Source organism: Aulonocara stuartgranti (genome assembly GCF_965226115.1).
Source record: "Aulonocara stuartgranti genome assembly, chromosome: 15".
NCBI lineage: Eukaryota > Metazoa > Chordata > Actinopteri > Cichliformes > Cichlidae > Aulonocara > Aulonocara stuartgranti.
In genome coordinates this window covers 33,758,929-33,786,644 of record NC_138951.1, presented here as the reverse complement: position 1 = coordinate 33,786,644, position 27,716 = coordinate 33,758,929, and the positions used below count along the sequence as shown (strand labels likewise).

General features: G+C 39.8%; 2 protein-coding genes across 3 annotated transcripts in view; one reads left to right on the top strand and one right to left on the bottom strand.

The window, feature by feature from the left end:
- The window catches only part of kcnk10a (potassium channel, subfamily K, member 10a), a 33,839-nt gene extending 26,640 nt beyond the window's left edge, over nucleotides 1–7,199 (top strand). The window contains exons 4-7 of the mRNA XM_082504760.1: nucleotides 169–329; nucleotides 2,125–2,317; nucleotides 3,827–3,969; nucleotides 4,346–7,199. Coding sequence (XP_082360886.1) covers nucleotides 169–329; nucleotides 2,125–2,317; nucleotides 3,827–3,969; nucleotides 4,346–5,023 — 1,175 coding nt within the window. The 3' untranslated portion in view covers nucleotides 5,024–7,199. The remainder of the gene's footprint in view (nucleotides 1–168; nucleotides 330–2,124; nucleotides 2,318–3,826; nucleotides 3,970–4,345) is intronic.
- A 710-nt stretch (nucleotides 7,200–7,909) lies between these two features.
- cfap206 (cilia and flagella associated protein 206) lies at nucleotides 7,910–26,196 on the bottom strand. Of its 2 annotated transcripts, none has more exons than XM_082505331.1 (12): nucleotides 26,047–26,196; nucleotides 25,882–25,965; nucleotides 23,999–24,089; nucleotides 22,599–22,787; nucleotides 17,492–17,659; nucleotides 14,761–14,975; nucleotides 13,603–13,722; nucleotides 13,256–13,442; nucleotides 12,994–13,134; nucleotides 11,068–11,279; nucleotides 10,799–10,942; nucleotides 7,910–8,156 (listed from the first exon to the last, which is right to left on the bottom strand). In XM_082505331.1, the coding sequence occupies exons 1-12, from the start codon at nucleotides 26,152–26,154 to the stop codon at nucleotides 7,935–7,937; spliced, it is 1,881 nt and encodes a 626-aa protein (XP_082361457.1). In that variant the 5' UTR covers nucleotides 26,155–26,196; the 3' UTR covers nucleotides 7,910–7,934. The 2 variants fall into 2 exon arrangements, with proteins under 2 accessions (XP_082361457.1, XP_082361458.1); XM_082505332.1 differs by having other exon boundaries at nucleotides 13,256–13,343.
- Nucleotides 26,197–27,716: the final 1,520 nt, after the last annotated feature.

Sequence of the window (27,716 nt, the reverse complement as noted above, 5' to 3'; positions counted from 1 at the left end):
GGAGGATCTAGGGGTTTAAACAGTCTTTAGTAAACCACCCCAATGCCTGCTATGAACTTTACATACAAAGTAGAATGTCTCACTAACTTCTTTTCTAACTGCTTAACTGCTTTTTTCCTGCATATTGTAGATCTATATAGCCCCCTCTATCTCCATTTTTCCCTCTAGGATATGGTAACATTGCTCCAAGCACAGAGGGAGGGAAGATTTTCTGCATTCTGTATGCAATATTTGGGATCCCGCTGTTTGGATTCCTCCTCGCAGGTGTTGGGGACCAGCTGGGTACCATATTTGTCAAAAGCATTGCCAAAGTGGAGAAAATGTTTCGGGTGAGTCACAGTGGTCCTGTTGTGTTATGTAACTTATTGCCTTTTAAAATGAAATGGCCGTCAGTAAGATGTTTTTCATGTGGGGTCCTTGGTTTAACATAAAAAACTGAAATAAATATATATATATATATATATATATATATATATATATATATGAAAATGAAACACACTGGGTAGAATTTGTTCAAATGCTACTTATTTATGTTCAGTTTAAATACACAGCTGCTGTGTATTTTTAAGGGTTGTAATTCTCCAGAGATGCATGTACCCAAAGCAGGCGTGTGAGTCAGTCACAGGTAAATTTAAAGTGAGCTGTTTATTATCAGATTAGTAGTTGAATCCAAAAAAGTAACGTTAAGTCAAACACTGAAAACCAGGAACTAATAATAATCTACACTGCAGAATAAGAAGGGATGAGAACAGGTACAAAGCCGGGAGCAGGAACACAGTAAAAATAAGGATAAACAACAGCTGATCAGACAAAGATAAAAGGGAAGACTGCAACTATAAATACACAAAAGGGTGGTTAAGGCAGAGTGGTGACACCTGGTGTGAAATGCACTTCACACACGTACACACACGCACAGTTGTTTGTCGCCAGATGCCACGTTTATTTCTAGTTTTCATTTGTTATGACCGTCCACAGTCTGACAGCTCCGGTCTCAGCTGATTTCCAGCTCTGCCTCCGCTCCTCTCCCGTCTCACTATAAAAGGGGAAGGAAACCATCATCAGTCCAAACGCCATCAGCTGTTCTCACCTGCGTCTCCAGCACCGCCCAGTTGAGCTCACTGCACCACTCCTCCCCTGCAGCCGCGCCCGGGACCACACCTCCGCCGCACCTGGGAACACAGCTTAAACTCATGAGGGAAAACAATACTAGCAAAATTAAAACTGAAAACATAAATAAAATAAATAAAACACGAAATAACCAAACAACGGGAAATCCTTGATGAAGACTTGACATAAAAGGATGGAACACTAAGGGAAAATATAATATACAAAACTAGGGAACAAGAACAGAATTGATACAGTAAGAGAAAAATATACATTAATATAATCCAAAGAAAACCAAGAATCGCAGGTTTACATAAAGAAAACTAGACCAGAAATCCCACAAAACTCAATTAAAATAACTGGGTAACAGACCAAGACCCTAACACATAAATTGTCTAAACTAAAAAAGTTGAAACCTTGTTGTTTTATGCAATAATGTGTTGGTTTGGCGGTTTACAAAATCATTTCAACTTATTCTTATTAAGATACTTTAATTTATTCCATGTAGAATAGATTCACAAAAACGGGCAGACTCAAATGCAGGATATATCTGTCCATGAAACAATTTAAGGTTTTTGACAAAGTTCAAAGATGGACAGAAATATGTTGAGAGGTAAGTTAGGAAGTTTCCTGAGACGCAGTCATTGGAGGACTTGAATGGGAGATGGCTGGCTGGCAGAAGTGAAGAATATAAGCCACACAAATGCACGGGAAGACTATGACTATTCACGGACTATGCACGGGAAACCAAAAGGTGAACGAGGAATCTCGATGAGCAGGGGTGATGCTGCCACAAAAGTAGCATCACCCCTTTCATCGAGATTGCCTTTTCCCACGCTGAGGTGATCGTCCGAGAAGCATCTTAATCTAAGGTGGGAAGAGATGAGGAACAAAATCCTCTGTCAGATCACAGTCACACTTAGAGCCCTGCTGAAAATGAGACTGGTTTAATAACTTATACTCCTGATAGAATGTGTATGTCTCTCTTTCTCCCTCTCCTCTCCTGCTTTTACCTCTCAGAATAAACAAAACCAAATCAGTCAGACTAAAATCCGTGTGGCATCCACGCTGCTCTTTATCCTGGCTGGCTGCATCTTGTTTGTCACCATCCCAGCTGTGATTTTCAAGCACATTGAGGGCTGGACAGCTCTGGAGTCAACCTATTTTGTCGTCATTACTCTGACAACAGTTGGAATAGGTGACTATGTGGCAGGTAAGTCCTTGTCATTCACACTCTGTTATTCACACAGAACACCACACCCAACAATTAGGTTGTTTTGGATAAATCTAAAGCAGGTAATCCACTAACAATATCTCATAATCAAGCACAGACAAGATCTTACAACTTGTGAATGAGAAACAAGATTTGTTTCTATATGAAAATCTGATGAAAAGTTTCTTGTAGGGTGTTCCTCTTGGATTTTAAAAGTGAGTCTATCATCCAACAAGGGTCCTGAGTATTTTTAACACTCAGCAGAGTTTAACATAACACATAACATAACACATCAAAAGCACTCTAGGCCAGAACAACTTTAGAACCAGTGGAATAAAAAAAGAATAAAGAAATATATAGTGTCATCTACAAATGTACATTGTGCTTTTGGGTAGCATAGTATTGTTTATATTCAGAGTGTATAAATGCACTTGACATGTGTCTGTGAAGGTTCTCAGTCATCCAGGTCATCGTAGTCAAAGGAGCTTGCAAAGAAAAGCGTCTGGACTTCTTTGAGTTGCTTGAAGACGTTTCACCTCTCATCTGAGAAGATTCTTCAGAACTGAAGAAGCTTCTCAGATGAGAGCTCCTTTGACTACGATAACCTGGATGACTGAGAACCTTCACAGACAGAAAGAGCTATGGTGAGGATGCTCTTCATGGATTACGGCTCAGTGTTCAATACTATAATACAAGACATCCTCACCACCAAACTGGACCACTTCCACATCCCCCATGCCACCTGCACCTGGATCAAAGATTTCCTCAGCTACTGCCAGAGCCATACTGTGCTTGGCCTGCCAGTACCTGTCAGCTGCCTCCTGGAATGGCACAGTTAGCCTGTGGACTCACGCTTTAGCTTGACAGCTCCCTTCAACTCCACTGTCCACCATCTGGTTCCTCCCTCCAGGAATGCTGTTGAAGCACTCCTGGAGACTGGAATCGAAGATCTCGTGGACCAAAGCCTCTGCCAGATGCTCTCAGTACACCTTCACTTGGTGTACTTAGTGGTGATCAAGCAATAGCTCAGCTCCTCTCTTCACCTAGTTTTCCAAGTACTTTGGGAAGCCTGAAGTACTGTAATGAGTAACTGAGTCACTGCTTTGGTGTTTTTATATGTAGATTGCTTTACAACCACAATTTTTAGTAACAGTATGTAAATTGTCTTCTGCACATTGGTAATTCAACATATTTTATAACTGTCAGATAGCATTGTCTTTATTCTGTGCAAAGACTAAAATCAGCCCTGGACTGAAATGTCAATTCTCCATTAAGGACAGGTTTACCTGTAATGGATGAAGGCCTCGGTCCTGTTGTGACATTTCCTAATAAAGAAAAAAACAACACCTGCTCCTATAACAAATACTTATGCCAGTTATGTTTTTGTCTGTGCTTGTGGACCCAAAACAGATAAAACAAAATACATGAATTCCCCCCTTTCAATCCCTGAAAGGTTCGGGAGAGGACACCTGCAGGCAGTTACAAGTTTGTTTGTTTTTTCCTGATCAGGTGGAGACCGGAGAATTGAGTACCGGGAGTGGTACAGACCGCTAGTGTGGTTCTGGATCTTGGGTGGCCTGGCTTATTTTGCTGCAGTGTTGAACATGATCAGTGACTGGCTGAGGGTGCTGTCCAAAAAGACAAAAGAAGAGGTACGTTTTCACATTAAACCTCTAATCTGGGTGCCACCAAATTGCCATAATTTTACTATACAGCTGTTTATTCTGTCATATACATTAAGTTGTATTTAGTCAGATTTTGCCTGCCAAAGTTATTCATCCTTACAGTTCAACCTATTTCTGACTGGTGACATATTCCAGTGAGAATCCCTTCTGTTTTGAATTAACATCTAATCTAATTTGTCTCATGTTCCAAGTACTCAGAGAAGTATGTTTCTGATTACATGTGATAAGAAAACAGACATTCTGTTTTCAGGGGCTCTGCAGGTGGGGTGCACACAATAAGGTAAAGGGAACCTAGTGCAGTATATTTACTAAACCTTATATCTGACAATATTCTTTTCCTGAGGTTGGAGAGATCAAAGCTCATGCAGCTGAGTGGAAAGCAAATGTTCGAGCTGAGTTCAGAGAGACACGCCGGCGCATGAGCATAGAAGTCCACGACAAGTTACAGCGAGCTGCAACCATCCGAAGCATGGAGAGACGGCAGCTAGGCCTGGACCAGCGTGCTGTGTCCCTGGACATGCTTTCCCCAGAACGGCGTGCCATCTTCAACAGTCTGGATGCCAACAACTATAAGACTTCTTCCCAGGAAAGTATCGACACTAAGCTAAACAACCTTCGACTGCGAGAGGCCGAACAGTGTGACCGACGCTCCAGCTCCCAAACCATGTCTGAGGACAACATTTTTAATCGCCTTGGCTCCGTCACCAAGCTAGCCAAGCGTAACAGGAATAGAGACCTAAAGAAAAACATCCCAGATGAAACTCGCCGGCCTCATAGTGAAGCGTACGGTTACAGCATACCTGCTTTTGACTGCAGCATACCTACGACAGATGAAGGAAGAAGAAAAGACGAAGGAGAGGATGAAAACGAAGACAAGGAATGCAACACCAGTTTGTCGGATTTTCCACTGTTTGTGGAAGCTTGCAAGCTGCAAAATGGGCTTATACAGGAGCACACCAAAGAGAACGAGGATGACAAAACCCATGATACAGATCTCCATTTTAAGATAGACTCTGCATGATCCTACAGATGAGTTTTTAAATACCACCATTAGTGCCTCTCCCTTATTCCTGTGTGTGCTTGAGCAAGGACAGAACCTTTCCTTTTTGATATATACAGTAATGGTCACATATTCAATGGGCTCTATGGATCTGAGGCATAGATGTTACTTTCTATAAATCAAGACCTGGAAGGGTTTCTGTCATTGTTCTTTGACAAATGATTGTTAAGTTATAGTAAAAGTTGTCAGCTATGTCCATTGTTTTTCTCAATTGTACTGTACTCAGCTATAATCTATAAAGATACACACGTATCCCATGGAGAGATTTCAATTGTCCAAGTGGGAAAGGGAATTTTCTGTTTTGTCATAGTATACAGTACATGTCATATACAACCACAAGTTGTTAGTCAGCACTGTTTCTTCTGTACACTGCACTTTCACTTGAATTTGAAATGAAATATAAACAAACATATAAAGTTTTGGCATGGGCGGAGCTACAAGAAACTGTTCTGACCATCTACACGGGGCCCCGCTTTTAGAAATGATCCAGAAACATTTAGACATGGCAGCAATTACCAATGTGTCCAACCATGCAGATGATGTGGTTTGTAAAGAACCAAATGAAATTGTAAAAAATAAGCTGATGCAGATCACTCTCCAGATTCAAAAGTGTTAGCATTAAAAAATTAGACTTAAAAACAGAACTGGCACTGTTAGATGTGTGATGAAAGTTTGGATGTCAGTGACAGAATTGGAGGTGTCTTAAATGAGGTCTTATGTGTACACACAGACGTACAACTTTGTTGTGACTTCATCCGTGTCTCAAGCATAATAAATATGAAAACAGAAAAAAAAATGCTGTGTGGAACATTAAAACATAAAGGCCTGACTTTCTTATGATGTGTTAGTTGTCATGTTGCCTACTAAAAATTGATTCTTAAAATGTGCATTGAAATGTGACTAAAAACATGCCACATGTTGTCTGTGCATGATCCCCAACCTTAGCCATTGTCTCTGTACAATGTCTGACCTCTTTTAACACTATCTCAGGGCCTGATATTGTCTCCTAAGTATTGAATGAGGGGTCAGTAACTATACCTGTTCTCAATGAAAGAATGAAAATAGAATGGAAGAAGAGCCATAATGAAAGAGGAATGTCTATTGCATATTCTCCATGAAACATGGTTTGAGACGATGGGTTTGAGAGTATAAAATGGACTGCTGTTACTGTCAGTGTGCATCGTGCCCTTGTTATTGTACCTTAAACGAACATATTTAGGAGGTGTAGATTGTCTGTGGCAGTGACATTACAGATCTTGATTTGACTTGGGTTTACCCCTTCGCCTGCAGTCTGGAAAATTCAAATGGATGGACGTCAGTGGAACACGGATCCACCAGGACTGACACCTGATAGGCTGTGACACCTGTCAAACGAGTAAATGTGGTCCAAAACATACAATTCTAGCCTTAATACCTTTTTGATGGATTTTAACAGGAGGAAGGATTTTAGCTCTGGAGAATCAATCTTGATGTGAAAAACATGGGATTGGACAGTTTGGGACATTATCAATGAAATTCTATGCAGTTGGAGATTTCTGTGCAGCCAGCATCTGATGGCCATTGCCAGTACTCCATCTTCATGAACTTGTGCATCGGCTGCAGCTTCAGCCATCGTATTGGCTGTTTGAGCAGATAATTTCCCCCAAAATAAAATAGTCTCGTACTCACTGTGTACCTTTTAAGGGGGGAAAAAGAAAACGTGCTTAAATCATACTGTGATATTATGATGCTCATACTGTTTTAAACACCGCTCCTAGCCTCATGTTAATGTAGTCACTATCTGTGTATGCACTCTTGTCTTATCTTACTGTTCACATTATTAAGTGAAGCTCTAGGCTAGTGTCAATGCAAGAAGGTGTGTTTTAAAATGCTTCCAAGTGATACAAAAATGCAAAGCTTACAAAGAAAACCAAGACATGGAATAAGGCATGCTGTATTACAGATTATTATAATGTATATGATGTTGACTGTATACGACCACTTGCTTCAAAGGATGGCGTTTTTAACTGCCTGTGTTAATAAGATGCACAAGCTATGTACTTAGACACTGCTCACAGTATCTCCTGTGCAACCATTACATTAAAGGTAGTGATTGCCTTTTGGAATTAAAGATCACTAAATGAGTGCTATTTATGATTTTGCAAATGTCAAGATTCAATTTGTCCTGGTTTTAGTTTTAGTTATTGTTTCCTGTGTCTGTTTCTGAAAAATATCCACCACAGACCTGCATCACTTTCAGATACACTTCCTGACTCTTTGGTTACAAAGGGTAGCTACTTGCATTCAGATAAACAAGGAGAAATTGGGGCATGTTGGATCAGTTTCTGCTGTTCTTAACAAAGATATAATGTATGTTTAACATGACATGCAATACCCCAGGTGTATCAAAAAAGCCAGCTGTGACCGGAGCATGAACCTGAAACTAATCACACAGACTTTATTAATAGTGTGTGTGTGTGTGTGTGTGTGTGTGTGTGTGTGTGTGTGTGTGTGTGTGAGTGAGAGAGAGAGAGAGATGTGAGCGCTTTCACCTATCCAAATCATTTAATTCAGGTCTTCCAATGGCCCCTTTCACAGCCACAGGTGTATAAAATCAAGCACCTAGGCTTGTTAGGCATGTAAAATCACAGAGCGGGGTTAGTGGATGCTGATCTGCATAGTGCCACGGAATCATACCTTCAAACTAGAGCTAGGCATCTTGTTTGGTGTAGTCCAGGAATCATGTTTCCAGGGTTTAAAATTTTAGGGTCAAGTGCTGTAAACAAAAGCACTGCAGGTGGTGTGTCCAGAGGGTATAGGCTATATAAAAGAAAAAGGATAAAAACAACAAGAAGATTCTTACATCAACTTTTATTTTGTTAACTATTTCTCTTTAATCATCCACAGATCTGGTCAGGTTTGCTTTGACAACATGTGCACCCCTTTGTCCTCTCAGACCTGCTACAAAGGTTTGAGGTTTAGGCACTTGGCTTGCACCATCTCTCTTGCTTTGACAGGCAGCATTCTTAGGAAGCCAGGTCTGAGTGACATTTTCCCGCCTCATGTGACTCAGGTCAGTCTGTACTGAAACGGTAACTCTGGTCTGAAGATTGGCCTAGAGATATGAAGCATGGAAATGAAAGGTCAGTAAATAAAGTCGTGCATTGAGACAAACAAAACAGAACCCAACTCTTGAAACCACTGTAATACAGTAAGGTCCAGTTAACTTTGTTAGTTACATCTTGCTAGTACCAGGTTAGAGTTTGCCTTTCATAACTCCCTCAGTTCTTGTAGCATATACTCAACAAGGTGATGGAAACAATCCTTTTAGGATTTTGGTCCAATAGCATCACATAGCTGCTACACATTCATTGGCTTCCACATACATGATGAAAATCCCGTTCGAAATCCTATCCTATATAATCCACTATAAAAGTTCTTAAAAGTACTCTGTTGGACTGCAATGGTGACTGTGACGCCCATTTCAGTGCTACAATGACAACTCATTGTCATGTTCATAAAATCCTTTTGAGATGATTTAAGCTTTGTAACAGGATGTGTTAAGCCATCTGAAGGTGGTTACACTGTGGCTATAAAGGGATGGGAAAGGTCAACAATACTACCCAGGCATTTAAAAAAATGCTTGGTTGCTACTAATGGACTTCAAAGTATGCATAGATAATATCCCTCATGCCATTATACCACCACCAGGAGCAACCTGGGCTGCTGATCCAAGGCAAGATGGATCAGGGTTTCCAGAACCACAATCTTTACTGTCAGTGTGCTTTCGAACAACGAAAACTGTATGCAAACCCGTTCAGTACAAGTAAAAAAAGGGCACTTTTAAGAAAAAGAAGTATATCTGTACAATAAATTTTAAACAAAGAAAAAAAATATAGTATGTACAAGACTGTATCAGAATGAACAAGTGAGAATACACACAGTGATTCAGTCCTTAGAATATTGCACGGTTCCTTGGAAATATTGCACAGTTAAAAGAAGAAGAAGAATATTGCACAGCTAAAAAGAAAAAAAAGAAAATATTGCACAGTTGAAGGTTGTGTTTTTGCATTGATTTATCTCCCTGCATTTATTAATGCAACAGCCCTGGTGTATGTGCTTTTTCTCAGTCTGTTTGTTTGGCCTTAAATGTCCTGTTCATGGTGTTTACACCACATTTTTACACTACATTCAAATGTTGTGGCAAAAATCTAGACTCATCAGACCAGGCTATTTTCTATCGTGTCTGTTTTATTCTATTCTATCCGATAATTTTTTTGAGCACATACATACTGTACCAGATTCAAAGTGTGATGTGTTCAAAGACACCTTTCTGCATTCATTAGATGTAATAAGTGGTTATTAGAGTTCCTGTCCAGCCCAAAGATATTAGGCCATTCTCCTCTGATAACTAATATCAACAAAGTATTTTCTCCCAGAGAACTGCAGCTCACTGGATATAGGCTCAGAACACAGACAGCACAATGTTCATTTAGAGAAGGGTTGTTAATGACAAAAGCTGTACAGGTAAAGATGAACCTGAGGCTGCCGTGGGACGCCTTGTTCCAAGAAATTAACATATTCATTCTTAATAAAAGCAGCAAAGTTACACATCGACACACAAACATACACACAAAGACTTTAAGCACTTAAAATACTTACTATAAACTTACTGCATTTATAGTAAGTATAAATGTACAGTAAACTAATATCTGCTAAAACGTGTAAATGTGACCATTTCTGCATGTCATTGGGGTGCTATGAGGTCTATGAAGTTCTATTATAAAGTACACAAGAAAATTATATAAGAAAAAAAACACTATAGCACATACAGTAATTGAAAAGATAATCCAAGCACAATCAGAAAAGACACTTATGAAGGAAAATGTAACTTCTGATAAAACCACATCAAATTGTAAAACTGTAAAACATGGAGACAGAAAGAAAGAGCATCAGGACACATCAAACAAAAAGCTACTATAACTGTGAGCGTCGGATGGCCACCCTGCATATGCGCGTTTGTTTTCGTTCATGACACTTACTTCCATGCCCTGCCTAGAGCCGTCCAGTTGGATTGCACAGATTTGCCACTTCCAGAAAGGTTTAGCCCATTTACTCCCTTTTTATGGGCCAGAAAGAAGGTAGTCAGAATTGACCGTGGCTGACAGAGAATTCCAGGGTCTCCTGAGGGTCTTCGTCACCATCAGGTGGGCTCCTGAGGTTCTCCATCTCCATTGTCTGCCTCCAATGCCTTTCACAAACGTGAGACTAATCTAACCTGTAGACTCACTGAGTGGGATAAACAATGCCGAGTCTAGGCCATGATCCGCTGCTTACTTTATGGCTTTTTCCACCCTGAGTTGTGGCTTTCTTATGGAAAGTGATTAAACGGGCTGAACCTGTCTGGAAGTGACAAATCTGTGCAATCCACTGGACAGCTCCAGGCAGGGTGGCCTCTCAACTGTTCCAATACTACTTTTCTGTTCTGTGACTTTTGATATTCTGCTACTGCTGATAAGTCTTTTCACATTCATGAATCATTCAAAAACAGAACAGTTTACATTGTACATTTTAAATGAATGACAAACACTTCTCTCTGAAAAAGGTTACAAGCAACCCAAGTTTAATATATTACCTAACGCTGTTTGTAGAAAATGTCATACTTTTAAGTTATAACACCGTTAAGTATTACTATAGGTTTCAACACTTAGCACACATCAGACTACAAAGTGAGAAAAATAAATGAACGTGTCTCACCAATTTGAGAGCTTTTCGTCTAAGCTCCCACTCATTCCACTCATATGACTTGACAATGTTTTTCTCCACAGGGTGAATTTCAGTCTGAGTGCCACACTCACATTTTATACCTGGCTTCACCGGTAAACCCTTTCTTGGCTGGGTCTGCCAAACCAAAAGTCGAAATCAGTTACTACCAACAGATTGTCCAAACATAAGTTAGTTTTAAAAGCTCCTGTGAATTTCATTAAATGTTTTTGAAGTGTGTGTTGTGGCTATTAGAAAGTTACCTGTGAGAGTCTGCTCACATCAGAGTATGGACTAATACAGGAAAACTGTTGGTGGAGTTTGAGGAGCTGAATGAGTTCAGGGGAGTATTTGGCTTTTTCTGCAACCTCTGCAACAAAGCTGTCTGGACTAAGGGCAAACTTCATGGCAGCTTCTTTGGAGGTAAAAACATAGAGCTTCTCCTTGTGTTTCAGGGCTCCGATGTATGGATTACCTGCAAGAGATAAACATTAATATAATATTGGTCTACAGCCTCCCTTTGATCTACTCTATGTTCATTTAATTTGAAGTTAATGAAACAATCTTCCCCCTGATCCACCCATCAGAGAAGGAGACTGAATGTTAGACAAGGTGCTTAAGTATAGAAAAAAGTGCTTCTATGAAGTCTTATGTGATGAAGTGCTTTGAGTGCCCAGTTAACTAACCGATTAATGTATCTAATTACACAGGTGAGAAGTTTCACTAAGATAAACACTCATATTAGCCTTATCATCAAAGACTTGTATTGGCTAACACTGTACTTAAAAACTATTGGTAATCCCCACCATTTATGCTTTCCAATAACATCATAGTGGCAACAATCACAGAATGCCTGCTTACTTGATGGACAGCTTTACTCAAGTTGTCTGCTGCTAATCTTAGTATATCACCTTTATGATTAATTTTAATACTCTGGTTCAGAAATTCAGGGCTGTGAAAGAGACAGTCCAGCTGCAAAAACAGGTACATGTCCTGTAAATCAGTGTCAACCTAATACTGCAGTATTTATTTATTTAGTTAGTCATAGGTGGAAAAATTTGATGTGCTGACATGTAGGAGAGAATTAACACGTTGTTAGCATTCAGCCTGGTCTTAATGAGTGACGCCAAACAGCGCTCCCACAGACTACTAAGAATGATCAACAACTGATATTATTTCTATACTGATTCTGTGCAATTAAAGCAGTATCATCATATGATCCCTCAACCGAAGTGTAGGGAATAAAAAAATAAAATAAAAAATAAATACTTGAAAAACACGATTTGTAAAATATATTACGTAGATTGTAGGGATTGCATTCTTTTAAAATACAGCAAATTCAACAAATCTGTGGAAAATAGCTGCAGTACATTTAAGGCCAAAAGCAAGTTTTACAGACAGGTAAGAGAGTCCAGACTATCATTAGTATTACACATGTTAGGTGACCATTCAAACAGCTCTCCAACCACCCACAGAAGGCAAATGACTTCCAAACCCCACCCCAAATATCACTACCTTTGTCCAGCTGAACCTGGTTCAATAAACCTAAATCTGATTCATTCTAGTTACAAACTTGAACAAGCATTATGCCAAGACATACTGTTATCAAACCTATATTTAGTAGGCAGACTATTAACACACATCACTGTATATATATATATATATATGTTATAGCATCAACTCTGTCAGCATGACTGAGCACCAAGTCAGCAGCTTCGTCCTCTTCACTCACCAGCTTGGAATAATCGTGACTTCACAATCAACAATAGAACGTTATACTTGGAAAATCAAAGGCATTACACATTCTTAACTAGAGCTTCTAAAAGGTGTCTCAGACACAGTTGACTGCATTCCATTTTTGAATTTTATAATATAACATTTTAATTACAATACTAGCCTAAATTCTGGATGGATGGATGGATGGATGGATGGATGGATGGATGGATGGATGGATGGATGGATGGATGGATGGATGGATGGATGGATGGATGGATGGATGGATGGATGGATCAGGAAGGCAGTATAATTATAGCTATGAAGAGGCTTTGGTCACCACCTTTGTGACCATTCAGAGAACAACTTCATAATTCCCTGCAACTTCATGAGTGTTTTTAAAGAAAGCTGACACCTTTACTCACACACCTAAATGTGTTTTACCTAAGCAAAAAACCATCACACTGGAATCGTACCTGGAAGTAGAAGGCCATCTCTGGTTACAAGTGTGTAGCCACAGAATCCATTATACTGTAGGGGCATTTCCTCAAAATTGACTGTTGTTTCAGGAAAAAGCCATTCCTGTGTCTTCAGGGAAGCTGGATCAACGCAGTTATCTGAAAGACAAAATAAATCACAACCACATTTAAGACTGGCAAAAGCATAGATCTTAATTTCTCTTTTTTGTAACTCTTGTGGAAAATTCAGTTTTGTTTCTGCGGGTGACCAAAGCCATACCTGAAGACTCAAGCATTCTCTGTTCGTCTGTCTTCACCTCTGAGTCCTCCAACAGACTTTCTAGATATGCTTCAGAGAAAATCCTGGCCTGGGAGGCAGAGAAGGGCTGGAGTCTGAGCATGATTTTATTGAGCATGTTCAGGAACTCACCCTCATCCCGAAGTTCAAACCATAACTTTGACAGCATCTTGAATAATGAGAAATGACAAAATAAAGACTCTAGTTACAGACAAATATAAGAATCAAGGAGAAAGAAAATCTTGTACACACTTCCATCTATTCCTTCAGATGAAATATAAAAAGACATTAACTGTAACAACTTAACACTTCAAAACAAAGCAACTTACGAAAACTGTTGCAGCTGGTACTGCTGTTTTTGACTGCACAGTTTCTTTTAGCATCTTCATCTGTGATGAGACGTCACTCAGCAGGGTTTCAACATGCTTAGCACATGAATTTGCATCAGCCTGGTGGTACAGGAAAATTAATATTTCACTAAATATTTTAATATAAAAAAAAAATCACCTTAAATAAGATGAAAATAGCCTAAAATGCCCAGTGGTACATATGAAATAGCAATGGGTGTACACACAACATTGTGCATGCTTTGTTTCGTTTTGTGCTTTTTTATTGTCCAAACTTTTAACAGTGAGTATCTCAAGGAAAAAATACTCAATAACCAAAATGAGACTAAGGCTGAAATAACAGTATTCAATTATTTCAGCCTGATCATCACTTTTGTGACCATATGGTTGGTAAAACAGCTGGTTAAAGCGCTCGACCCAGGATGCAACATCCAGGTAGAAAATATTTTTCAGTTTTATTATTTGACAATATTATTCAGCTGCAATTTAAGGTTGTTAGTTTAGTTATTGTTAAAGTATTATGCAGTTATTTTATAAGTGTATTTAAAATGTACACTTCATGTTGTGTTGTTACCACTACTCTATAATTATACAGGCATCTTGCTTTAATTGATACACACTTCACATTAGTCCGTGATAGTCGCCCACTGGAAAAATTTATTTATCCTCTTAAATGCTGCCGACTTTTAAATTCAGAATTATACAATCAGTTTTTGCTTTTAGCTATGTACGCACTGGATGCTTTTTGTAGTGATTTCACTACGAGAGATCATACAAATGACATTCAGTGGCTTCAGCCATCTATGGGTGAACCTCTCCAGTCAGAAAGTGGGCGTGACCTAAGATAAACTTCGCTCAACTTTCAGGCCAGTCACCCAGTGGTCAGCTTCATGATGATCATGTGGTGAGCAAATAGCTTTCAGTGTGTACACAGCTTAAAACACTGTCTTAATATACTGTAGTACACGTTTCAATTAATTACTGCACCCATTTCTTTTTTCCTAGCTCAAGACTTTTGCAAAGCACTAAAAGTTGGTACTATTGTTATTATTAAATGACTGATATCACTGTTATAACAGGTGTAGTCTCCATGTAAATACCATGTTTTTAACATTTTGTTTAAAGTTACTGCCACCTTACCAGTAACATTTTTAGGAAAACTTCATGCTGTCTGGCATTGTACAAAGCCTGTTTGAGGAGAATAACGGGCATGTCAGAATGTCCCAGCTGAACATCAGAGCTTGTTAGCTTCTCCAGCACAACAGTGTACTTGAACACCAAAGTCTGTGTCACACACAGCTCATTTGCTATGCTTTTACTGGTGACTGGAAGAGCCTCTTGAAGAACTGCAGGCACTGCAAGGAGAACACAAAAAGGTATAAATATCACTGTTGTTAGATCTGTGTGTTTTGTGAATCTATATACATTCAGCTGGACTTTATCATGCCCCAAATTAAGATTGAGTAGGCTGAAGAAAGACTGGAAGAGAAAATCCAGCAGGGGAACTAGAAAGCAAGAATAGGAGGAGGAGAACTGGAGAGAAGAGAGGACCCGAGTCAGGGCGTGATAGCCCTGTGACAGCACAGGACACAGAACAGAAAGCTGACATGTGGGAGATGCTGGAGCTGGAGCTGGCTGCCATCACCACTGGAAAGAGGCCTGACAGAGTGGAGTTGGGTAAGAGCCTGAAGCCTCCCCCAGCCCTGTGAGTAACCTGTTTGTTTCCTCTTTTGATGTAACAACTTGTGTCAGGGGCTGAACCTGACAGATTCTTTAAAACAGTACTGTCCACAGTTAAACCTCCCCACAGAAACCCTCAACATCTAAGGTGCACATATGCATATGTAATGGGGCGTGATTTGTGGCTCAGCTGCAATGGAGGGGTGGAGTGATAGATTCAGGGTGTGGTCAGCAGCTCTCCATCATCAATCATGCCTCCCCTATTTGAGTTGGACAAAATTACCTGATGCCAGAGCTGTGTGCTGTGCTGAAGGAGGCAGCTGGAGGCCTGCAGAAACTAAAGAGTGTGAAGCACCACAAAAAAACGTTCACTTACTTTGTGATGCTGAGTGCGTTGGATCTTTTTGTCACGATTGGTACCGAAATCCAGTTGTGGGATGATGGGCCTATGACTAACGCAGTTGAGTGACGCTGGCAGATATTGTGGTGGAGTTGATGCATTGGGAGCAGGTGTTGGTGCATCAACAGCAGCTCAACTGGCTACAAGACCAGGCTGAGTGCCTTTACATGTCAAGGCTCACTGTGTGGCAGGCAGGATGTAGGACCCAAATGCAGGACTCATAAACGCAAGGGTGAGAACTAAAAGTGGCAGCTTTATTTTGGCTGTAAATGACTCTTTAATCATACAACAAACAAAGCCAAAAGCGAGGAACTAGAAATATGAACTAAAATCAAAGCACTATGACACTGGGAAGCTAAGGAACTAAACTGGGAAACAGATAGAAAACTACTAGGAGAACACAGGAAAACATGCACCAATAGCGTGCGCCCTGCCCAGAATGTCAGCTGGTGAACCAGCCACCCTTTCCAAAAGCACCCTTGCACCCACTCCTGTTAATGGACGTCCCGTTTGAGCACACTGGTGCAAACCTCATCAGGCCATTTGTAATTCTAGGTGTTGGACCCAGCATTTTGAGTTTATTGTGTTTTTGTATTATAATGATGATGTAAGTTTCTCTAGTTCGTTTTGAGTTTATTCTTTCTATGTTTCTGAGTTTTCTTGTGTTCCCAGTTTAGTCTCTCGTCTGCTAGGTCCTTTTTGTGCCTCCTGTGAGAATCTGTCTTGTTGTCTGTGTTTACGTTTCTGTGCATATAGCTCCCTCGCCCTCTGTGTGTCCAGTCGTTATGTTTTTGTCTCCTTTTTCTGTACACGTGTTCCTCTCATTGTGCTTTATTCTTTGTCTCCCCCGTCTGTCATGTGCATCCACGTGTGTTCTCACCAGCCCGTCTTGTCCCATATGTGCATTTCATGTTTTAGGTTCCTAGTGTTTAGTTTCCCGAGTTTAACTGTCTTGCTAGTTTAGTCCTATCTCCTTGTTTGTGTTTTCGTGCAATCTATGAATAAAACAGCTCTGTTTTTGTGAAGTCCCAGTTTCACGTCTGTTGATTCTCTCCTTTTGGGTCCACCTCATCATCACTTCACACATTCTGCAGCCACATACCATGAAGCCATTTCACTGGAGTGCAGAGGGATATCACTTTGTATTAGTTCTGGTGGATTACGCAACAGGATAACCTGAAGCAATGCTGCTGTGCACCACTTTACCAAAGAGTGTCGTGTAGACACAGTTTCAGGTCATCTCCAGAGTCGGCATATCGAAAGAGATACTGACTGACCAGGACACTTCATTCATGTCTCGGACACTTAAGTTGTCAACCTGATTAAAGAAAACTGCAAAAAAGGTCCAAGCCCAACCAAGAAAAAAAAAAAAGATGTGTACGTTCTAACCCTCAGGGCAAAGCTACACACACTGGGGAGATTGTCACAGGTTTACAGAGTGGATGTTGCTGAACTGAAACTGCGTTTTGCAGAGGTGTCCCCTCTCCCTCCCCTCTGCCCAGTCGTACAACACTCACAAACCACCATTATGGAGCAAGGTCTATAGTGTTACAGGCTTGAAACGAAAACAGCTGGACTTTTTGGTTCATGAAGACATTTCATTTCATTTTGGTGAACTGTCGGCCAATGTTGTTGGTCGGCCTACAAATGTTTTTAAAAGTATTTTAACTGCATGCGACTGCTTATAATTTCAAATAGCAAAGAGACAGTCACTGAGCTAAATCTACAGTAGAGGTCTTCTAACAATCAATCTCAAGCTGGCAAAGTGAAAAATAAGCATAAAAACTGTACTTAGTTCATGGATGTCAACCTCCTCTTCACCCCTCTTGTTGGCTTTGTTGAAGAGTCGGATCCCAGTAACAATCATGGTGAGTTCTTTGAGCTGCTGCTCCTGGTCTCTCTTTAAGGCCACTCGAAAGTTTCCCAGTTCAGCCTGAGGGAAGACGCTCTGCAGGACAGCTATGGCAAAGGAAGAAGAGAAGTCAAACGTTAGACACACTGCATGTATAATCATTATTACCACCACCACCATTTCATTTCATTTCATTTTTATTTATTTCACACTTGGTACTACAAATCAAACAAAACAACCACATCTTCTGTCAACAAAACACAACAACCATGTGTGAAAAGGAGCAGGAAGAAGAAAATATTCTTATTAAACCCTGCCCCCTATCTACCATCGAACTTATATCACCGGTGGGCACCAAAAATCAGGAACAAACTAATATTGACATTTCTCTCCGGTCGAATCCCAAACCAACATCACATTCATTCGCATTCTTCATACTGAGTTATCGTTTTAAACATATAACACTTTTTAAAACATTGTAAATTTATACAATTCTTTAAATTATAATGAAGTGAATTCCACAGTCTTATACCCCTAACCGTTGTGCTCATTAATCTTTGTGTAGTCCTGGCTAACTGATGTTTAAAATAAAATTTCCTTCTATTCTCTTCTCCCCTTGAACACATCAAAAATACTCTTTGTAACTTAAAAGGCAAAATATTATTTTTAGCCTTAAACATAATTAATGTCCGTAATTTCACTAAATCTCCTAATTTTAATAATTTTGATTCTATAAATAATTTGTTTGTATGTTCTCTATATTTAACATTATGAATTATTCGTATAACTTTCTTCTGTAATAGGTTTAAAGGTTTTATGGTATTCTCATATGTATTCCCCCAAACTTCAACACAATAGTTGATATATGAAAAAAAACAAAGAAAAATATAAAATACGCATTGTTTTATAATTTAATAAATCTCTTATACTACCCAAAATATAAATACTTTTGACCATTTTCTTTCTAATATGTTCAATATGAGATTTCCATGTCAAATTCTCATCCACTATTACACCCAAAAAACGAAATTCAGTAACTCTTTCAATCAATTCTTCCTCTATAAACATAATGACTTTATCCTCCTTTACACGATTGCCAAATATCATATATTTCGTTTTTGTCAGATTCAAAGATAATTTATTTACATCAAACCATTTTTTTTATTCTTAACATCTCAAAAGTCATAATTTCAACCAAGTCTTTCAAATTCTCTCCAGAGCAATAAAAATTTGTGTCATCTGCAAATAAAATCGAATTTAACCTTTTAGATACGTCACAAATATCATTAATATATAAATTAAAGAGTTTAGGTCCCAAAATAGAACCTTGAGGAACACCACATACAATCTTCAGTCTTTCAGAAGTATTGCCAAAATAATAAACATATTGCAACCTATTCTCTAAATAACTCATTAACCAATTCAATGCTACTCCTCTCACTCCATAGTTATACAATTTAGAAATCAAAATAGAATGTTGTATCGTATCAAAAGCTTTTTTTAAATCAACAAATACTCCCACTGTGTATTTATTATTATGTGTTGCAGATGAAATATCTTCAATAAAAGTCAACAACGCTAATGCCGTTGACCTATTTTTACGAAATCCAAATTGGTTTTCATGTATTAGTTGATATTTTTCAATAAAACTATCAAGTCTTTGTGCAAAGAGTTTTTCTAGCAATTTTGAAAACTGTGATAAAAGAGACACTGGCCTATAATTGTTAAAACTATGCTTATCTCCTGATTTATATAATGGTATTACTTTTGCCACTTTCATTCTGTCAGGGAATACTCCTGACTGTAGCGAAAGATTAAAAATATAACAAAGAGGAGTACTTATACAATCTATTGTCTTTTTAATTATGACCATGTCTATACCATCACAATCAGTAGATTTTTTTATTTTTACAATTTTTTACGATTGCTACTATTTCTTTTATGGTAGTATCGGCTAAGAATATGGAATTAACCATTCTATTATCACCTATCCAGGCTTCCTCATCTCCTGGATCATCATTTTTCCTGATTAGATTTGCATGGCTAATTGTTACACTATATCAGTGTTTCCCAAAATTTTTTTTGCTGGGCCCCCCCATTGTTTTACAAGAAAAATGTTCGGGCCCCCCCACCAACTAAACACCCCCCCCGCACAAACATATCCTCCAACCACACACACCCATATTTTGTTTTCAAACTCCGTTGCGGTTTATTTCACACCTCAAACATTTAGTAAACAATTAAGCAAATACAAGTAAACTGCAATAAATTACAGGTAGTTATAAAATAATCTCAGAACTCTTTTACGCTACGTCCACACTTAAACGGGTATTTTTGAAAACGCAGCTGTTTCTACGCGTTTGGACATTTCGTCCACACGTAAACGGAGTTTCGAATCACTGAAAACAGATTTTTTTTTAAAAACGCCGTTTTTTGCGTTTACGTGTGGACAAGGAATACAGAGTTAGTCACGCAACGAGTGGTGCCTTTTTTCACGTCACGCTGTGCGCCACGTTGTTTACATGAGATGAATTGCAGAATGGCAGATAGTAAGATTAACAGTATTTTGTCTATCTTCAGGTTTTACACGCTTACGTATACACACGCAGTTACTGTCCCTCCATTTAGAAAGGCAGAGGCGTCACGGTGTAATTATTTTACGTGTAGTTGTTTTTTTTTCCTGTGTAATATTCAACATTGCTATCAATACATTTCTCAAAAAATGCCTCTGTGTGCAAAATGGGTTCAAAAACATAAACAACTGTGTTATACTGTTTGTCCTTGATTTGAACTGGGGAAACAAATCGTGGTAGGACAGGCCGGATATTATTTGTATCCCACTGTAACTTTACTATATACAGTGGGGCAAAAAAGTATTTAGTCAGCCACCGATTGTGCAAGTTCCCCCACTTAAAATGATGACAGAGGTCAGTAATTTGCACCAGAGGTACACTTCAACTGTGAGAGACAGAATGTGAAAAAAAAAAAAAAAATCCATGAATCCACATGGTAGGATTTGTAAAGAATTTATTCGTAAATTAGGGTGGAAAATAAGTATTTGGTCACCTCAAACAAGGAAAATCTCTGGCTCTCACAGACCTGTAACGTCTTCTGTAAGAAGCTTTTCTGTCTCCCACTCGTTACCTGTATGAATGGCACCTGTTTGAACTCATCATCTGTATAAAAGACACCTGTCCACAGCCTCAAACAGTCAGACTCCAAACTCCGCCATGGCCAAGACCAAAGAGCTTTCGAAGGACACCAGGAAAAGTATTGTAGACGTGTACCAGACTGGGAAGAGTGAATCTACAATAGGCAAGCAGCTTGGTGTGAAAAAATCAACTGTGGGAGCAATCATCAGAAAATGGAAGACATACAAGACCAATGATAATCTCCCTCGATCTGGGGCTCCACGCAAGATCTCATCCCGTGGGGTCAAAATGATCATGAGAACGGTGAGCAAAGATCCCAGAACCACACGGGGGGACCTGGTGAATGACCTGCAGAGAGCTGGGACCAAAGTAACAAAGGTCACCATCAGTAACACACTACAACGGCAGGGAATCAAATCCCGCAGTGCCAGACGTGTTCCGCTGCTGAAGCCAGTGCATGTCCAGGCCCGTCTGAAGTTTGCCAGAGAGCACATGGATGATACAGCAGAGGATTGGGAGAATGTCATGTGGTCAGATGAAACCAAAGTAGAACTTTTTGGTATAAACTCAACTCGTCGTGTTTGGAGGAAGAAGAATACTGAGTTGCATCCCAAGAACACCATACCTACTGTGAAGCATGGGGGTGGAAACATCATGCTATGGGGCTGTTTTTCTGCCAAGGGGACAGGACGACTGATCCGTGTTAAGGACAGAATGAATGGGGCCATGTATCGTGAGATTTTGAGCCAAAACCTCCTTCCATCAGTGAGAACTTTGAAGATGAAACGAGGCTGGGTCTTCCAACATGACAATGATCCAAAACACACCGCCCGGGCAACAAAGGAGTGGCTCCGTAAGAAGCATTTGAAAGTCCTGGAGTGGCCTAGCCAGTCTCCAGACCTCAACCCCATAGAAAATCTGTGGCGGGAGTTGAAAGTCCGTGTTGCTCGGCGACAGCCCCAAAACATCACTGCTCTCGAGAAGATCTGCATGGAGGAATGGGCCAAAATACCAGCTACTGTGTGTGCAAACCTGGTAAAGACCTATAGTAAACGTTTGACCTCTGTTATTGCCAACAAAGGTTATGTTACAAAGTATTGAGTTGTATTTTTGTTATTGACCAAATACTTATTTTCCACCCTGATTTACGAATAAATTCTTTACAAATCCTACCATGTGGATTCATGGATTTTTTTTTTTCACATTCTGTCTCTCACAGTTGAAGTGTACCTCTGGTGCAAATTACTGACCTCTGTCATCATTTTAGGTGGGGGAACTTGCACAATTGGTGGCTGACTAAATACTTTTTTGCCCCACTGTAAAGAGCTAACATCTCCAAAATGTCAGGAGTAGTTATTTATTACAACAAGTGTTTGTGAACTAAAACTAAAGAATGTGGGATACTGTTTGTCCGTGATTTGGACAACCCAGCGCGTGCTGCCGATGCAAGGGAAACTAATTCTGTCGCAGAGACCTACCTCGGCACTTGTGCAGGTGAAGCCAGTGTCCAAGCTTTCTTTTTTTCTTTTTTCTTTTTTTTATACCCCCCCGGGAACCTCTGCACCATATTATGTAAAATTGTTCATTTATTTTGTGAATAGAAGAGATTCCATTCAGAAAACTGCTGACAATTTGCTCCCTTTCAGAACCTGATCTTTCTAACTGGAAGTCTGATGTTACATAATATGAACAGACTTGTGGTTCATCAGAAATGTTTTGAAGTTCATAGTCAGCTCACAAGACATATGTTGGAGAATCACTGAGAATAGCAGAAAGTGCTGTCTGGATGATCTGGGGTTAGAATTAGTAGCGCAGCCTTTGGTGTAACGTGGCATTACATTTTCAGTATGCAGACATGACATTGTAGTTGGAACAATGAAAAGTAGTATGAGACCTGTAGCCTCTTCCATAGTGTTGGTATCTGTAGGCGAACCCATAGCAGAGCGCTGCAGGATATAAGTGGTGATTTTCTGGTAAAGGCCATCCAATTCCTTCCTTGATTTCACCCTGTTGTCAGTGATCTCTCTGCACAGTGGACTCAGCTTGGACTCTTCTGACTGGTGGATATCCTCAAGAAACTCACCTACACAAACACACATGGTCATCACCAAAAGTCATTGTGGCAAGGTTTTGCAGTCTGAAGTCTGTACGTGACTCAAATAGAGCACTGCAATAGCACAAACATGACTAAATAAACCCACATATGACAGCTTCAGATAATCAGCTTCTAAGCTGACCAACACACGTTTTAACTAGTCTGGAAATGTATCATTTAAGATCGGGGTTTATGACCTCTAGTGCCTCTGTTAAACAAGTTCAGCATGGCTATGCTGAACTGCAGTTTAACACATCCAGGCTTTCTATGCATTAGACAGCTCATCTAAACATAAAACCCAAGTTGGAGATAATGGGAAATGCAACAGTGGTTATCAATTGATTGGACTCGTTGGTTGACACAAAAATGAACCAACTTAGCATAGCCTACTTTGATCTGTAAAGAACAAAAAATATATAATGGCAAAAAGCAACACTTTTGCTACAAATAGGACAAGACTGCAACAATGTGATGATTTTATTGATTGCAGCACTAGGTATGCCATTTATTTGTTACAAAGCAGCTGCACATGAAGACATGGAAAGCATTACGTCCTCTCCTTGCATACGTACTGAAAACCTACTGCTGAAAAAGATTGGTCTGTAAAAGCGAAGCTGTTGATTTACCTGTCAATCTACAGTCTCATCACTATGGTTACAAGCTCTGGGTAGGGCCTAAAAGAATGAGATTGCAGATACAAGCGACAGGAATAAGCTTTCTTCAAGGGGTGGCTGGCCTCTCCCTTAGAAACAGGAGTTAAGTCATTTGAGAGGGCCTCAGAGTAGAGTTACTACTCCTCCACAACGAAACTAGCCAGCTGAGGTGGGTCAGGTATCTGGCTAGGATGCCTCCTCGGTGAGGTGTTCCAGGCATGTCCCACTAGGAGGAGACCATGGGTAGACCAATGATACGCTGAAAAGATTATGTAACCTGGATAAGCTTGAAAAAGTAGCTGGTGAGAGTTAGGGCTGAGCTTCTCTGCTTAGACTGCTGCCCCTGCAACCCGAACCCAGATAAGCAGATGAAACTAGATGGATGCTAATAATTGGTCATTGGCATTTGTAGACGACTAGACAGATGTTGTATAGCAAAATAAATCTAAAAAAAAAATAAAAAAAATTGAACAACCTCGAGCAAGCTTAGCATACATTACATACATGTGTTGGTGCCACATAAAATCAGAATGAGGTTATACTTACATTTCGTGGTATAATTCATGTCAAAGCACACCTGCATTTTGATAGTGTCAAGGGATGGGCTGCACTTTTCTGTGAGTTTATCCAGACACAGCTGGAAGACATGTTGCAGAGGGAGACATTTTCACTGCTTTGCTGATGACACACAACTTTATCTGTCCATGAAGCCAGATAACATACACCAATTAGTTAAACTGCAGGAATGTCTTAAAGACATAAAGACCTGGATGGCCTCTAATTTTCTGCTTCTTAATTCAGATCAAACTGAGGTTATTGTACTCGGCCCTGAAGATCTTAGAAATATGGTATCTAACCAGATGCTTACTCTGGATGGCATTACCTTGGCCTCCAGTAACACTGAGGAACCGTGGAGTCATTTTTGACCAGGACATGTCCTTCAACGCACATATTAAACAAATATGTAGGACTGCTTTCTTCCATTTGCACAATATCTCTAAAATTAGAAATATCCTGTCTCAGAGTGACGCTGAAAAACTAGTTGATGAATTTATTACTTCTAGGCTGGACTACTGTAATTCATTATTATCAGCATGTCCTAAAACTTGCTGAAAAGCCTTCAGCTAATCCAAAATGCTGCAGCAAGAGTCCTGACAGGGACTAGAAAGAGAGAGCATATTTCTCCTGTTTTGGCTTCCCTTCATTGGCTTCCTGTTAAATCCAGAATTGAATTCAAAATCCTGCTCCTCACATACAAGGTCTTAAATAATCAGGCCCCATCTTATCTTAATGAGCTTGTAGTACCATATCACCCTATTAGAGCACTTCGCTCTCGCACTGCAGGCCTACTTGTTGTTGTTCCTAGAGTATTAAAAACAGAACGGGAGGGAGAGCCTTCAGTTTTCAGGCCCCTCTTCTTCTCAGCTTCCAGTTTGGATTCGGGAGACAGACACCATCTCTACTTTTAAGATTAGGCTTAAAACTTTCCTTTTTCGCTAAAGAATATAGTTAGGGCTGGACCAGGTGATCCTGAATCCCCACTTAGTTATGCTGCAATAGGTGTAGGCTGCTGGGGGACTCCCATGATGCATGGAGTATTTCTTCTTCAGTCACCTTTCTCACTCTCTCTGTGTTAATAGACCGCTCTGCATTGAATCATATTTGTTATTAATCTCTGGCTCTCTTCCACAGCATGTCTTTAATCCTGTCTTCCTTCTCTCACCCCAACTGGTTGCAACAGATGGCCGCCCCTCCCCGAGCCTGGTTCTGGTGGAGGTTTCTTCCTGCTAAAGGGAATTTTTACCTTCCTGCTGTCGCCAAAGTGCTTGCTCATAGGGGGTCATATGATTGTTGGGTTTTTCTCTGTATGTGTTATTGTAGGGGCTACCTTACAATATAAGGCATCGTGAGGCGACTTCTGTTGTGATTTGATGCTGTATGAATAAAAATAAATTGAACTGAATAGATTACCATCATTGCTTGTGTTAGTCTTACACCAAAAGAAGAAGGGGTGAACTCAGATTCAGCAGTAACAAGTGTAACAAGTGTAATATATGTTAATAAAAATGGGCTTTACTGTCATACAATAGTAGTCATAAAGAGAAATCAAAGACAAGGGAACAAAACAGAAACTACAGAAGTAAATGAAATAGCCACAAAAAAAAAAAAAACAGGATCTAAAAAAATCAGGACTCAGAAGAGGAGAGCGCAGCTGCCACTCCCTGTTTGAAGTTGCCTCCTGTTAAATGGAAACGTCTGACTCTTGGCCTTTCTCCCATAACCTCACTAAATGGAGAAGAAATGCAGTGCATCATGGGAAGCCCCCTTCTACGTCCTAATTTTGTAACAGAACAGAATTTCGACTCAAACATACACAGTGATTTTCAGAACCACTAACACCAATTAGAAAAAGAAATAAAGCAGCTCACCTCTTCGAGTTTTTGAACATCATCTTTAGTAAGGGTCCTGTCAACATTAAAGCCATTTCTTGGGTCCAGCACCACAGCAGACACCTGTGGATGTTTGAGAACATCGTGAACGTGTGCAGCAGCAGCGTTAGCTTAACGACTAAGTGCTTACTTCGTTTTACCGACCATAAAAGCTGCCAGCGTCTCCGACACCGCATGTCCCCTCAGCCTGCACTCGTGCACAATGTGCCCGATTACGGTTTTAAGCAGGGTTTCCGCACCAGCCTGAGACATTTCTACCGCCGGACCTACGGTGGATTGTTGATAAGCAGTTGCCATAGTAGCGGTGCAAATTTGTCCACTAGAGTGCGCTACAGTTAAACAATGCTTTAGTCCATAGATGACTTCTGCAGTTCCCATAGAACGTGGCAAAAGGCCATGCATGTGTCTGTTTTCTTTATGCAACCAGGTCATAAGTTACATATTGTTGTAATTACACAAAATGTGTTCTAAAACCCGAACTGTTTGGAGAAAAATAAAACTCCAGGTTCATTATGACATCTATAAAGAGAAACTTCAATTATATTTTACAACTGAGGAGTGCAAGGAGGTCCTACTTCTCTGACATCGTCACCAAAACCAGTCATAATGCTCGGGTCTTATTTGCAACAGCTGACAGGCTAACAAACCCTCCTGTGTCAGTGGCAGCTGAACTTCATTCGACCATGGCCTGCAATGACTTTGCCAAATTCTTCACAGACAAAATTCAAAAGATTAGACAAGCAATCGGTACATCACAGCAGATTTAGGATATGTACTGTGTCCACCGAAAAACTGTTTAGACACCATAAAACAGTTTCACCCTATTAACAGCAAGGACCTGGAGGAAATTTAACGTCAACTGAACTCTTCCTCCTGCTGCTTAGATGTCCTGCCAACAGATTTTTTCCCCAAAGAGGTCTCAAAGACTTTGGAGTCAGACCTGTTACAGATCGTCAAGCTTTCTTTAATGTCAGGTGTGTTTCCAGAAGCACAAAAAAAAAAAAAAAAAAAAAAAAAAAAAAAGCTGAAATTAATCCTCTACTGAAAAAGGACAATCTTGACAAGACACAAATGAACAACTACAGGCTGATCTCAAATCTTTCATTTTTAAGTAAGAACATTGAAAAAGTTTCTTAACAACTCAATTACTTCTTAAAACAGAATAACTGCTATGATGCCTCCCAGTCAGGTTTTAGACAGAACCACAGCACTGAAACCGCTCTGACCAAAGTGTTTAATGACACATGTCTGAATACAGACAGTGGAAAAATGTCAGTCTTATAGTTTTACTGGATCTCAGTGCAGCATTTGATACAGTTGACCACAACATATTACTCAAACGACTGGAGAACTGGGCAGGTCTTTCAGGAACTGTACTAAACTGGTTCAAAACATACTTAGAAAACAGGAAATACTTTGTATCAATAGGTAACTTCACATCTGAGCAGACAAGTATCACATGTGGAGTTTCCCAAGGTTCCATCATGGGACCTCTTCTGTTTAACATTTACATGCTCCTACTGGAACAGATTATAAAGAACAAAATAAACTATCATAGCTATGCAGATAAGCACAGATATATTACTGAGGCCCTGTACAGGCTCTTGATAAATGCATTGAGGAAATTAATGACTGGCTGTGCCACAATTTTCTCCAGCTAAACAAAACTGAAGTGGACGCAGACCTAAACTTAGAAAAACACATTAAGACAATAACAAAATCAGCTTACTATCACCTCAAGAATATTTCAAGGATAAAAGGTCTGATGTCTCAACAGGACCTGGAAAAATTAGTCCATGCATTCATCTTTAGTA